Source organism: Oreochromis aureus, linkage group 18, assembly GCF_013358895.1.
Source record: "Oreochromis aureus strain Israel breed Guangdong linkage group 18, ZZ_aureus, whole genome shotgun sequence".
Taxonomy (NCBI): Eukaryota; Metazoa; Chordata; class Actinopteri; order Cichliformes; family Cichlidae; genus Oreochromis; species Oreochromis aureus.
Window position 1 is genome coordinate 37,035,578 of NC_052959.1, and position 12,685 is coordinate 37,048,262.

General features: G+C 42.8%; 2 gene segments (V, D, J or C); both read left to right on the plus strand.

Annotated features, from left to right (window-relative positions):
* Positions 1 to 9,293: 9,293 nt before the first annotated feature.
* On the plus strand, positions 9,294 to 9,966 carry LOC120434415 (the record flags this gene model as incomplete). The annotated part of the segment is given in 2 exon segments: positions 9,294 to 9,598; positions 9,683 to 9,966. Coding segments are annotated over 2 exon segments (339 nt in total), but the record flags the coding sequence as incomplete, so codon positions are not given.
* Positions 9,967 to 11,711: 1,745 nt separating this feature from the next.
* LOC120434402 lies at positions 11,712 to 12,396 on the plus strand. The segment is given in 2 exon segments: positions 11,712 to 11,910; positions 12,001 to 12,396. Coding segments are annotated over 2 exon segments (435 nt in total).
* The last annotated feature ends 289 nt before the right edge of the window (positions 12,397 to 12,685 follow it).

A 12,685-nucleotide genomic window follows, 5' to 3' on the forward strand; every position in this document is an offset into this window, starting at 1 on the left:
ACAAAGAAGCTTCAGGATGTTTGGAAAATTGCTGAAAATATGATGTGTAAACTTCATTTTATCCTCTAAAATTTCACAACGTTTTTCTATTTTTTTCTTAAAATAGTCTCAGCAGAAAAGTTTCAAGATAAAAGATCAAAATATTTAATGTTTAAAGCAAAATCACTGAAGTTAATAGATCAATTAGAGCAAAAGAGTCTAAATAAATATCAATTATATTGAAAGTAGCTGTACATAATGTTACGCCTGTGAGACGGTAAGATGTAAGGCCCAGGTGGACGATAGATGATAACAAGTAAGACTGGTTTCTGAGTTTTACAGCTGGGGTGGACGAGGCTAAGCATCAGGCTTTCAAATGAATTAAAAGTCTGTCTTGGTCTTTCGTTAATTAATAGACTGGTGTGAAAAATTGCTGCCACACCGCCCCTCGGCCTGTGCTTGAGAGGTTTCTGGTAGTTAGAATGACTCGGGGTGTTGATTCATTTAAACTAACATAATCATCCTGCTGCAACCAGGTTTCTGTAAGGCAGAGTAAATCGATTTGTTGATCAATTATTAAGTCATGTACTAACAGAGACTTGTAGGAAAGAGACCTAATATTTAATAATCCACATTTCACTGTTTTACTCTTTGGTTCAGATGTGGATACTGTATTGTTCTTTCTTTGTGATTTTTTATGTTTAAGTTGTTTGTTGCTGGTTTTTGGTTTGTTTTTTGTCATTTTGGGAGCTGACACAGTCTCTATGGAGATGGGTTTTTGGGGGGGGGGTAGCAGGAGGAGAGAAGCTGCAGAGAGGCGTGTAAGACTGCAACTCTGCTTCCTGGTCCCAACTCTGGATAGTCATATTTTGGGGAGTTTAATAAATTGGTCCATATTTCTAGAAATGAGAGCTGCTCCATCCAAAGTGGGATGGATGCCGTCTCTCCTAACAAGACCAGGTTTCCTCCAGAAGGTTTGCCAATTATCTGTGAAGCCCACATCGTTTCTGGGACACCACTCAGACAGCCAGCAATTTAAGGAGAACATGTGGCTAAACATGTCACTCCTGGTCTGATTGGGGAGGGGATCAGAGAAAACTACAGAGTCCCACATTGTTTTGGCAAAGTTACACACCGATTCAATATTGATTTTAGTGACCTCCGATTGGCGTAACCGGGTGTCATTACTGCCGACGTGAATTATGATCTTACTGTATTTACGTTTACCCTTAGCCAGCAGTTTTAAATTTCCTTCAATGTCGCCTGCTCTGGCCCCTGGAAGACAATTGACTATGGTTGCCGGTGTCTCTAGCTTCACATGTCTGAGAACAGAATCGCCAATTACCAGAGTTTGACCCCCGGCGGGTGTGTCGCCGAATGGGGAAAAACGGTTTTGACACATGAACAGGTTGGTGGTGTACCTGGGGCTTCTGTTTAAGACTATGCTTCCTCCTCACCGTCACCCAGCCGCCCTCTTTCCCCAGCTGCTTGGGGTCTGCCGGGGAACAGCTAGCTGACCTACGCTATCTTCGGCTGCACCAGCTACAGGGGCCTGGCTAGCTACGGGTGAATGAAGGGTGCGAAGCCGAGTCTCCAATTCAGTAATCCTGGCCTCCAGAGCTGCAAATATGCTACATCTGCTGCTCTTGCTCTTGACGAAGGCGGTCGCATTTTTCTCCTCTCCTCCTCCTCCTCTCCCTTAGCTTCCCTGCTTAGCCTCTTGTGTCCTTGTCTAGTCTCGTGTTTTTTGTATGACTTTTCCCTGGAACAATCTCTCACAGTCTGTTTTCTAAAACCTAAAAGAGGAATTATGGATTTGATCAACTGGTCTCTGAATGCAATTGACACCCCTTTCTCAACGAGAAGTTTGGGCTTGGGTGAGCCTGACTGCTGAAGATTTCTACCTATTCGGAACCATGATAACAGGGTTCTTGCTGATCGGAGCTGGCTTGGCCCTGGCTTATCGAAAAATTAAGAAAGCGGAACCGGCTGTTCAAACCTCCACAAGGCTGCCCGCTGGAATTGAAACGATGGGACGAGGCGTGAGTTTCTCAAAATGGGCTCATTGAGTGCAGCACGGATAAGATCTTGGAAAGGCTACGGCTGCTGTGAATACTCAGAATAAGATCTCTGAGTGCAGACTGGATTACATCTCGGAAGGGCTCGCTCGGCATAACATCTCTGAGCGTAAATTGGATGACATCTCGGGGAGGCACACTGTCGTGAGTTTTTCAGAATCGGCTCCTTGAGCACAAGAATGACAACATCACAGAACGCAAGTATGGCGAAGCTCGCGGCTCTCCATCGGGAGATTGAGAGACCAGTGTTGGACTGTAGAACTGCTTTGAAATTCATATAAGCTGTTCGCACTAAAGTAAAAAGCACCTTCACTTCATGCGGATACCTTCTCGGCACCAGCTGTGGTCTCAAGGCTGGAGCTGAACAACAACACCCTGATTACAGACTGTGTTTAGTCTGTTCCTTCCCATTCTATGCAAGGCCACCTGGGTTGGCTGGAAGACTGTTTACTTAGCCTGGAGGCCGAAGGACACTGTCTCAGCTGAACTCTGGACACATACACACATACATATACACTGATATGCACACACTCATCCCCCCTCCCTTTCCAAACGCCTTCAACACTTATTCCCTTCCGATGCTGACGGTGGATCATGGAGACCAGCGCATAGGCTGCAGGCCCGGATGTACTGTCTAAATCGGCTGTCTCTCACCCTTTACCCATCCCTGTTGCTTGTCATGTGTTTCTTTGGTGTATTAAGAGTTTTTTCATGTGCTATGTGCAGATGTGTTTTTTTCTGTTCTCAAACTGATCTCCCTGATGGAGCTCAGTCTGGGGGGAGTTATTTTTTTCTCCTTATCTTTCCTCATGTGGTGTATTTTCCATAGTTATACCTCTCTGACCTGTCTTCCCCATGTGATGTTTTGTGTAATGTATGTATGGTCGGAGGGAAAGATGGCGCCGCCATTGCGTGCAATAGGTCGGCAGCCTTATGAAATTTCCCCCTTGTGGGACTAATAAAGGTATATCAATCAATCAATCATTTGTTACAGGTATCATTACTACTAAAGGAGGCCAAGGAGTAACTAAACATCTGACACAATGAGCAGGAAAGTGCAGGAGGGACAGGTGAAGTAGCCATGGTGCTAACGAGTCGGCTACGAGCTAAGCTAAGCTAGCGAAACAGTACAGAGACAGTGAGTGAATACTTTGGCTATAAATTAGGTAGTGAGTACACAGAAAGGGTGATTCAGATGAAGCACGTTAAGATTATACTATGAAGAAAGAAAGTATTTAATTAAGTTTTTAATTAAATTGCTAAGCAGAAAAGCTACTCAGAAACACCACTGTGTTTGACCAGGAACAGGAAGTGATACTCTACGGCAGAGAGTGAGAGCGAACACAGAGAGTAATAAAAATAAAAATAAAAATAATAATAATAATAATAATAATAATTATTATTATTATATTTTTATCATGTTGATGTCTTCTTGTATTTGAACATCAACAAGTAAATAAGCAAATAAAGGACAGAGTTTGATTCCTCAGTGTGAAACTTTGTGATGTGAATATTGTGACTCTGAGGGAGCTTACATGGTTCTTATCTAATGGATGACTTCATCTACTGAAAATGGAAAGTATCAAGTCAGAATGTTTTTATGACTTATCATCATTTATGAAGAAAATTAAAGGAGGATTCATCAGATGTGAGTAATTAACATCCATCAGGTTAATCAGTAGTTTAAAGCCTCACTTTAGCCTCTACAAGATATTTATGCAGAAGTTCAACCAAACAGAAGACATCAGGTCCTGAGGTCACAGACTCAGACTATCACATTATCAGAGAGAAGCTCGAGTGTCTGTGACCTCTGCAGACCTGAACCTATGAAGAAAGACCTACTCTAAGAATATCAAAAGAAACCAGCTTCAAAATCAACAATCAGCCTCCTCTACATGGACCACTGACTTCATGATATTTTCTTTAGTTTGTAATATTTTGCCCTGTAAAACAATTAAAGACCACCTTAAATAACTTTGGTTATAAAAGAATCCCAAAGTGTGTTAACCACAGGAGGAGGAGTGACTGAGAGCAGAGAGGAGGAGCAGAGATTCAGGGAGGAGCTGAGCTGTTACTGAACTATAGAAGAGAGAAAAACCTCCACATTCAACAGAGTTCAACACAAAACAAACTTTATGTTCCTCAACATGCTGTCATTACATCACTGTGTGTTTCCTCTGATTCTTCTCACTCTCACAGGTATGCTCACCTACACAGGAAACTATGTTCACTTCAAATGATTCATTAAAGTCAATTATTTATTGAAAAAGTTTCTCTCTTCCTTCAGGTGTCAGCTGTGATCAGCTCACTCCAGTCAAAGATGAAGAGTCCAGTGTAGAAGGCAGCACAGTTACTCTGACCTACAAATACACCACAGCTGCTAATTATTTCTTCTGGTATCGACAACATCCAGGAAAAGCACCAGAGCTCCTGATCTCACACTCACCTTCAGGAGCAGTAGGAGAAAAAATAATTCCTGGACTGAAGATTCAAGTGGAGAAAACAGAAATCAAGATGAACATCTCCTCTGCTGCAGTGACAGACTCTGCTGTGTACTACTGTGCTGTGAGGCCCACAGTGACAGGAAACACCAAAACTCTGTACAAAAACCTTTGGAGCAAAGACAACAGAATACTCCACAACATCCACTAGAGGGAGCCACACACTGTTAAACCTCTGATTCTTGTGTCATTGGACTGATGACAAAGACAACAGAGAAATGAAGCAGTAAAGATCAGAGACAGAGACAGAGCTGCTGTGGAAGCACAAAAAATTTTGATTGGCTGAGCTACTAAACTGGCCCCGCCCACTGAAGTTGAGCTCATCCAATGACATTATTTGTTGGTCATTGTGCTGCAGTGGAAGAACATTGTTCATGTGCTGTCTGTCTGGCTTTAATAACTCCAAAGACATGTTGCTGCACCTCTTTTTGCTTCTATCTCACATTATAGGTGAGTTTAAGAACAGGGATTAAAGTTTAGTTGAAGCTGCTGCATTAAGCAGATATACAGACTGCATTTCACTACTTTTCTTCTTTCTTTTTCCAGGACTCACAGCTGGAGACTCAGTCACTCCTCAACAAACTGAAGTCACTAAAACAGAAGGAGAACTTGTCACACTCACATGTAGCTATGAGACAACTTCAAGTGGTCCTTGGCTTTATTGGTACAGACATCATTCTGACCTTCAGGCTCCTCAGTTTATACTCAGGAAAGGAGCGAAAGGCAGCACAAGTGAATATATTCCCAATAATCGATATGGATCCCAAACATCACCTACATCAACTACTCTGACCATAACAGCCCTAACCCTGGCAGACACAGCTCTCTACTACTGTGCTCTACAAACACAGTGATACAAAGTGTAGAAGAGGCTGTACAAAAACCTGAACACAGATATCTGACTACTCTTCAAAGAGGAGGGAAGTGGTATTCAAAGCACAGCTTCATATCAGATGGATTCTGCTAATTCCTGTTTTATCAGAGTCACTGTGGTTACAGCTGCTAATGAAACACTGTGGGAGGATTCACATGAGCAGCAAATCCACATCAACCACAAACCAACTGTAGGAACGTTCAGACACAATAAAAACTGTCAAACATCAAAAGCTGCTCATTTACACTATTTTATATTTAGTGGATGAGGACATGCAAAAATGCAGCAGAAGCCAAATAAACAGAGTAACAGAGGTTTATCTCTTTAAGGTAAAATCTCTCACATGAAGCTAAAAGTCCAACCAGGAAGACCATCTCATGCTTATTCCATTTATTCTCTTTGAACTCCTCACATCAGATGATGATGCTCTCCTTCATCATTGTCCTGCTCTGGTACTTTGTGCCTGGCCTTCTTGAGGTCTCTGAGCAGGATCCTGGACGCTGCATCATCTGGTAACTCTATTGTGCTTCTGAGGACTTTATGTGTCAGAGTGACAGAATGGTGGTTTCTGTTTTACTGGACTTGTGTGCTAACCACAGTATAGGTTGATGTCTGACTCTGTAATTGCATCATCAGGTCTGCAGCAGTATGTTCTGGACACTCTGGTGAAGAGAGGAGCTGAGCTGTCATCTGATCACCATCTGGGGGTGAGTTGAGTCAGGTGGTGGGGGAGAATGCTGGACAGGCCTGGCGTATCAAAGTGGTTCAGGTGATCTTCAACTCCCACCTCCAGCAGAGCTTTGGCAGCAGTCTGAGTGAGGCTGGGGACTCAGTGCTGATGGGGCTGTGCAGAGCTTTGGCTGCAAGGTGGTTGGTGCTTGTAGTGTTGGTGACCTCCTAACCAGATCTCATTAACTCCTCGTTGATTGATTGATTGATTGATATACCTTTATTAGTCCCACAAGGGGAAATTTCATGTTAAGGCTGCTGACCTATTGCACGCAATGGCGGCGCCATCTTCCCCTCCGACCATACATACATTACACAAAAACATCACATGGGGAAGACAGGTCAGAGAGGTATAGCAATGGAAAAAGCACCACATGAGGAAAGATAAGGAGAAGAAATAACTCCCTCCAGACTGAGCTCCAACAGGGAGATCAGTTTGAGAACAGAAAAAAACACCTCTGCACATAGCACATGAAAAAACTCTTAATACACCAAAGAAACACATGACAAGCAACAGGGGTGGGTAAAGGGTGAGAGACAGCCGATGTAGACAGTACATCCGGGCCTGCAGCCTATGCGCTGGTCTCCATGATCCACCGTCAGCATCGGAAGGGAATAAGTGTCGAAGGTGTTTGGAGGGGGGAGGGGAGATGAGTATACATCTGCATGTGTGTATATATATGTCTGTGTGTGTGTCCAGAGTTCAGCTGAGACAGTATCCTTCGCCCTGCCAGGCTAAGTAAACAGTCATCCAGCCAACCCAGGTGGCCTTGCATAGAATGGGAAGAACAGTCTCCACACAGTCGTTATCAGGGTGTTGTTGTTCAGCTCCAGCCTTGAGACCGCAGCTGGCACCAAAGGGGTATCCGCATGAAGTAATGGTGGTTTTTACTTTAGTGCAAACAACTCATATGAATTTCAAAGCTGTTCCAACAGTCCGACACTGGTCTCTCAATCTCCCGTTGGAGAGCCGTGAGCTTCTCCATGATGTTATCAGACTTACGCTCCGTGATGTTGTCATTCTTGTGCTCAAGAGCCGATTCTGAGAACTCACACCCGCAGTGAGATTCTCCAAGATGTGATCCGTGCTGCACTCAATGAGCCCATTTTGAGAAACTCACGCCTCGTCCCATCGTTTCAATCCCAGCGGGCAGCCTTGTGGGGGTTTGAACAGCCGGTTCCGCTTCCTTAATTTTTTGATAAGCCAGGGCCAAGCCAGCTCCGATCAGCAAGAACCCTGTTATCATGGTTCCGAATAGGTAGATATCTTCAGCACTCGGGCTCACTCGAGCCCAAACTTCTCGTTGAGAAAGGGGTGTCAATTGCATTCAGGGACCAGTTGATCAAATCCATAATTGTCTTTTAGGTTTTAGAGAACAGACTGTGAGAGAGTGTTCCAGGGAAAAGTAATACAAAAAAAAAGAGACTAGACAAGGACACAAGAGGCTAAGAAGGGAAGCTAAGGGAGAGGAGGAGGAAAAAAAGTGCGACCGCCTTCATCAAGAGCAAGAGCATGTTTTGGGGAATGAAAGGTCCAGCTGAAACATCCACTCTTTGTCAGATTGTTGTCTTCATTCTGGTGGAAATTCAGCTCTTAATTTATGACTTATGAGTTTGTGCTTGTAGCTTCTGTTACCTCACCATGTTCTCTTGTGTCTGCTCATAGCTCTGTGGACTTGAGTTACCTGAAACCTGAAGGATTCTCTCATTGTCTGCTGTTTGGAAAGGACTGACTTGTAACAGAGCTGGAAAACTCACCTGCCCATCCACTCTCCACCCACTCAGCCTTCTGAAACCTTCACTTACCTCCCTGACACAGAAACTCTAAGAGTGAAACACAAGAAAGGACTCTAATAAATACTATATAAGCAATTCTGACTGCACTGATACTCAGCAGTCGTTCTCTCGGGCAGTTCTCTGGTGTCTCCCTGCTCTGTCCCTCTGCAGGAAACCTACTTACCTGCCCCCCTGTCTTTGAACCTTCTCAAAATAAAAACATGTAAAGCTTTAGCCTCATGTGGGCTGCTTTAGAGTCGATGCATTCCTGTAATCATGACACTGAGAGGTTGTTCCCGTGATTTAAAACATCTATTAATCGTAGTGGAGAGAAATTAATATGAATATTTCCTGTGTGAAGATGATGGTGTGATATCAGGGCTGCCACATGAAGGGGCAAAGTGAACAAGTTTATGAATACCTCAGAAAAAACCCTTCAATGAGTATAAATGATCTTCTGATATTAACAATATCCTGGAACACCAACATGCACGCTCAGTCATCCAGGTAAGCAAATCCTAAAAAGCTGATTCTGTTCATCTGGATGTTTTCAGTTGGAGAAACGTTTCATCATCATCATCAGGTGACGTCTTCAGTCTCAGCTGACCTTTGCACAATGACTGAAACCAGCACCACTGAATGAACAATGGGCTGTGAGGTCAGTTTATGATCATTAATATGCAAATTGTCACAACCATTGATCAACATCCACTGATCAATGGTCATGAGTACCATTCTCTGTTAATCATACTAAGCTGCTGTGGAAGCACAAAACTATTTGATTGGCTGAGATGAAATTACAAAACTAATGGTACTAAGATGTAACTGGCCCGCCCCATTGAAACCAACCAATTACATTATTCCACTTTCAGATTCAGTCATAGACGATGAACATATAGACATAATCTTCAGTGTTTCCAACTCCACATCATGTCAATAATAATTATTATTCTTTGCAGAAGTAATTGTAGTATTATTGTAGTACCAGTATTTGTAACTGTATTAGTAGTATTTTCTAGGAGTTCTTCCTTCCCAATGTTGCCAAGTGTTTGCTCTCAGGGAATCAGCTGTTGGAATTTTCCCTGTAATGCTGTCGAGTCTTTATGACATAAAACACCTTCGGTGCTTTTTGATTTAGTGCTTTATAAATAAAACTGAGTTAAACTAAATATTCAGACTGAAGGAGCAGGGGTTGCACCATCAACCTTCCAGTTAGTAGACTAACTGCCTAATACAGACATTTCAGCCTGACTTACAGGCGTGGGGTTAGTGTCTGTGTAGATGTGAGATCAGGTTAATGTGAGGCTGTCAGTACTTTGTACAGTACTGTGTGAAAGTCTTGAGCCTCCCCTCACTGATTTATATTTACAGCATGAATCATCTGTGGACTGAAGCAGCACAGAGCTGAAATATGAGCTCCCACCTGAAAGTGAAAATGCTGCTACTAGTGTGTAAAGAGGAGGAAGTGAGAGAAGTTCAAACCCAGATCAGAGAGGAGGAGGAGAGATTCAGGGAGGAGCTGAGCTGTTACTGAACTAGAAGAGAGAGAAACCTCCACATTCAACAGAGTTCAGCACACAAACCATAAACTTTACCTTCATTCAACATGTTGTCTTTGGACTATTATGCACTTTCTTTACTGATTCTCACCATTCTAACAGGTACGTTACAATCTGTGTGTTTAAAGAAATACATTTGAATTGTGATGATTTATAAATGTATCAAATATGTTTCTGTTCCTTTAGGTGTCAGCTGTGAAGATCTCACTCCAACCAACAAAGAAGTGTTCAGTGTAGAAGGCAGCACTGTTACTCTGTCCTATAGATACTCCAAAAAGGCAGCTGGAAGCGATCGCTTCTTCTGGTATCAGCAATATCCTGGAAAACCACCAGAGTTCCTGATCTCTCACTCGGGAACAGGAGTGAAAACGTCAGATCCAGTCCCTGGAGTAACTTTTTATGTGAGTGAAGACAAAACACTGATGACTCTTCAGATCTCCTCTGCTGCAGTGACAGACTCTGCTGTGTACTACTGTGCTGTGAGGCCCACAGTGACAGGAAACACCAAAACTCTGTACAAAAACCTTTGGAGCAAAGACAACAGAATACTCCACAACATCCACTAGAGGGAGCCACACACTGTTAAACCTCTGATTCTTGTGTCATTGGACTGATGACAAAGACAACAGAGAAATGAAGCAGTAAAGATCAGAGACAGAGACAGAGCTGCTGTGGAAGCACAAAAAAATTTTGATTGGCTGAGCTACTAAACTGGCCCCGCCCACTGAAGTTGAGCTCATCCAATGACATTATTTGTTGGTCATTGTGCTGCAGTGGAAGAACATTGTTCATGTGCTGTCTGTCTGGCTTTAATAACTCCAAAGACATGTTGCTGCACCTCTTTTTGCTTCTATCTCACATTATAGGTGAGTTTAAGAACAGGGATTAAAGTTTAGTTGAAGCTGCTGCATTAAGCAGATATACAGACTGCATTTCACTACTTTTCTTCTTTCTTTTTCCAGGACTCACAGCTGGAGACTCAATCACTCCTCAACAAACTGAAGTCACTGAAACAGAAGGAAAATCTGTCAAACTCAGATGTAGCTATCAGACAAGTGATATTTATGTTTGGCTTCACTGGTACAGACATGATTCTGACCTTCAGGCTCCTCAGTTTATACTCAGGAAAGGAGCCAAAGGAAACTTGGGTGAATATATTCCTGACAAACGATATAAATCAGAAACATCTCCTACATCAACTACTCTGACCATAACAGCCCTAACCCTGGCAGACACAGCTCTCTACTACTGTGCTCTAGAAACACAGTGATACAAAGTGTAGAAGAGGCTGTACAAAAACCTGAACACAGATATCTGACTACTCTTCAAAGAGGAGGGAAGTGGTATTCAAAGCACAGCTTCATATCAGATGGATTCTGCTAATTCCTGTTTTATCAGAGTCACTGTGGTTACAGCTGCTAATGAAACACTGTGGGAGGATTCACATGAGCAGCAAATCCACATCAACCACAAACCAACTGTAGGAACGTTCAGACACAAAGACATTTTATTCCTTATTTAGTGATGATGTGTGTAAAAAAGCATCAGAAGTCAAATAAAGTAACTAGTAATAAACTCCCAACATTGTTGGTGCATTAATGATGTTTTACAGCAGAAAGATTTACTTTGGTATTCTCACATTTTCTCCTGCATGGTTTAAAGTTTTCCTTCATTTTATAAGAATCACGTCTTTGTGCGATTTCTCGATGATGTCATAGGTACAGTTTCTCCTCTGTGTTCTGATTGGACATTTAAACCAGTTCCATCATTGATGGTATCAGATCCATTTCACACGTTCTTGAAGTTCAGTCTGAAGTCACTTTAAGTCTCAAAGCTTCACTTTAACCTGCAAAGACCAACAATGGTTCACTTCTTAGTGATTCTTCTCCCCACACTGCACCACGACACCGGATATCAGGACTCCCCACGCTCCAAATTCCCAGTGTTAAAATTCAGTCATGAAACATTTTGGTCGATACAAGAAGATTCTTCTACTGTTTTCTCTTCTTCAGTTTTTAAAGATGAACATCATGGTCCACACTGACACGCATTCATATTCTTTGGTTCACTGGATTAAAACTGAGCCTCTGCTTTTTATTTATCCTGTGCTTGTTTCTCGACTCACAGTTCAGTCAGTTAAACCTGCTTCCTGCAATAGGAGCAAATATCCAATGAAAGCAGAGCAGCAGAAAGACGTGCTGAGTGTAAAGCTGTCAGCAGGGGGAATAACACAGGGCTGTGAATGAGTCCTGTCACTGTGATCAGGCTCCTCCTTCTAATCCACCAACTTAGTGTTGATGAAGACTAAACAGAGAGATCACAGCTTCTTTATACTTGCTGTAGCTCACAGTTACTCTACACTGCAGATATGACGCCTCTGTTCATCTCAGTGCTGCTGGCTGCTATGTGCCTCGGTATGAACACAACTCTGTTTCTTTGATATCAATCCAACATTGACATGATTCTTTAACAGCACACTGATACTGTTTGTTGGTGTTTTACAGAATGCAGAGCACAAAAAGACAACGTGCTGCAAGCAAAAGGAGAAGAGACTGCTGCTGACGGAGGCACAGTAACACTTGGCTGTCAGTATAACACCAGCAGTACAGCACCTTCTCTCTTCTGGTACAAACAGGATGGAAACAATAGCCCCAAATTCATCCTGAGTCACATTAGCAGGGATGATGGAAACACAGCAGACGAGTTCAAGGAGAGATTTTCCTCCACACTGGATTCCAGCATCAGATCAGCTCCTCTGAAGATCCAGAAGCTTCAGCTGTCTGACTCTGCTGTGTACTACTGTGCTCTGCAGCCCACAGTGACAGGAAACACCAAAACTCTGTACAAAAACCTTTGGAGCAAAGACAACAGAATACTCCACAACATCCACTAGAGGGAGCCACACACTGTTAAACCTCTGATTCTTGTGTCATTGGACTGATGACAAAGACAACAGAGAAATGAAGCAGTAAAGATCAGAGACAGAGCTGCTGTGGAAGCACAAAACTATTTGATTGGCTCAGCAATTAAACTGGCCCCACCCACTGAAGTTGAGCTCCTCCAATGACATTATTTGTTGGTCATTGTGCTGCAGTGGAAGAACATTGTTCATGTGCTGTCTGTCTGGCTTTAATAACTCCAAAGACATGTTGCTGCACCTCTTTTTGCTTCTATCTCACATTATAGGTG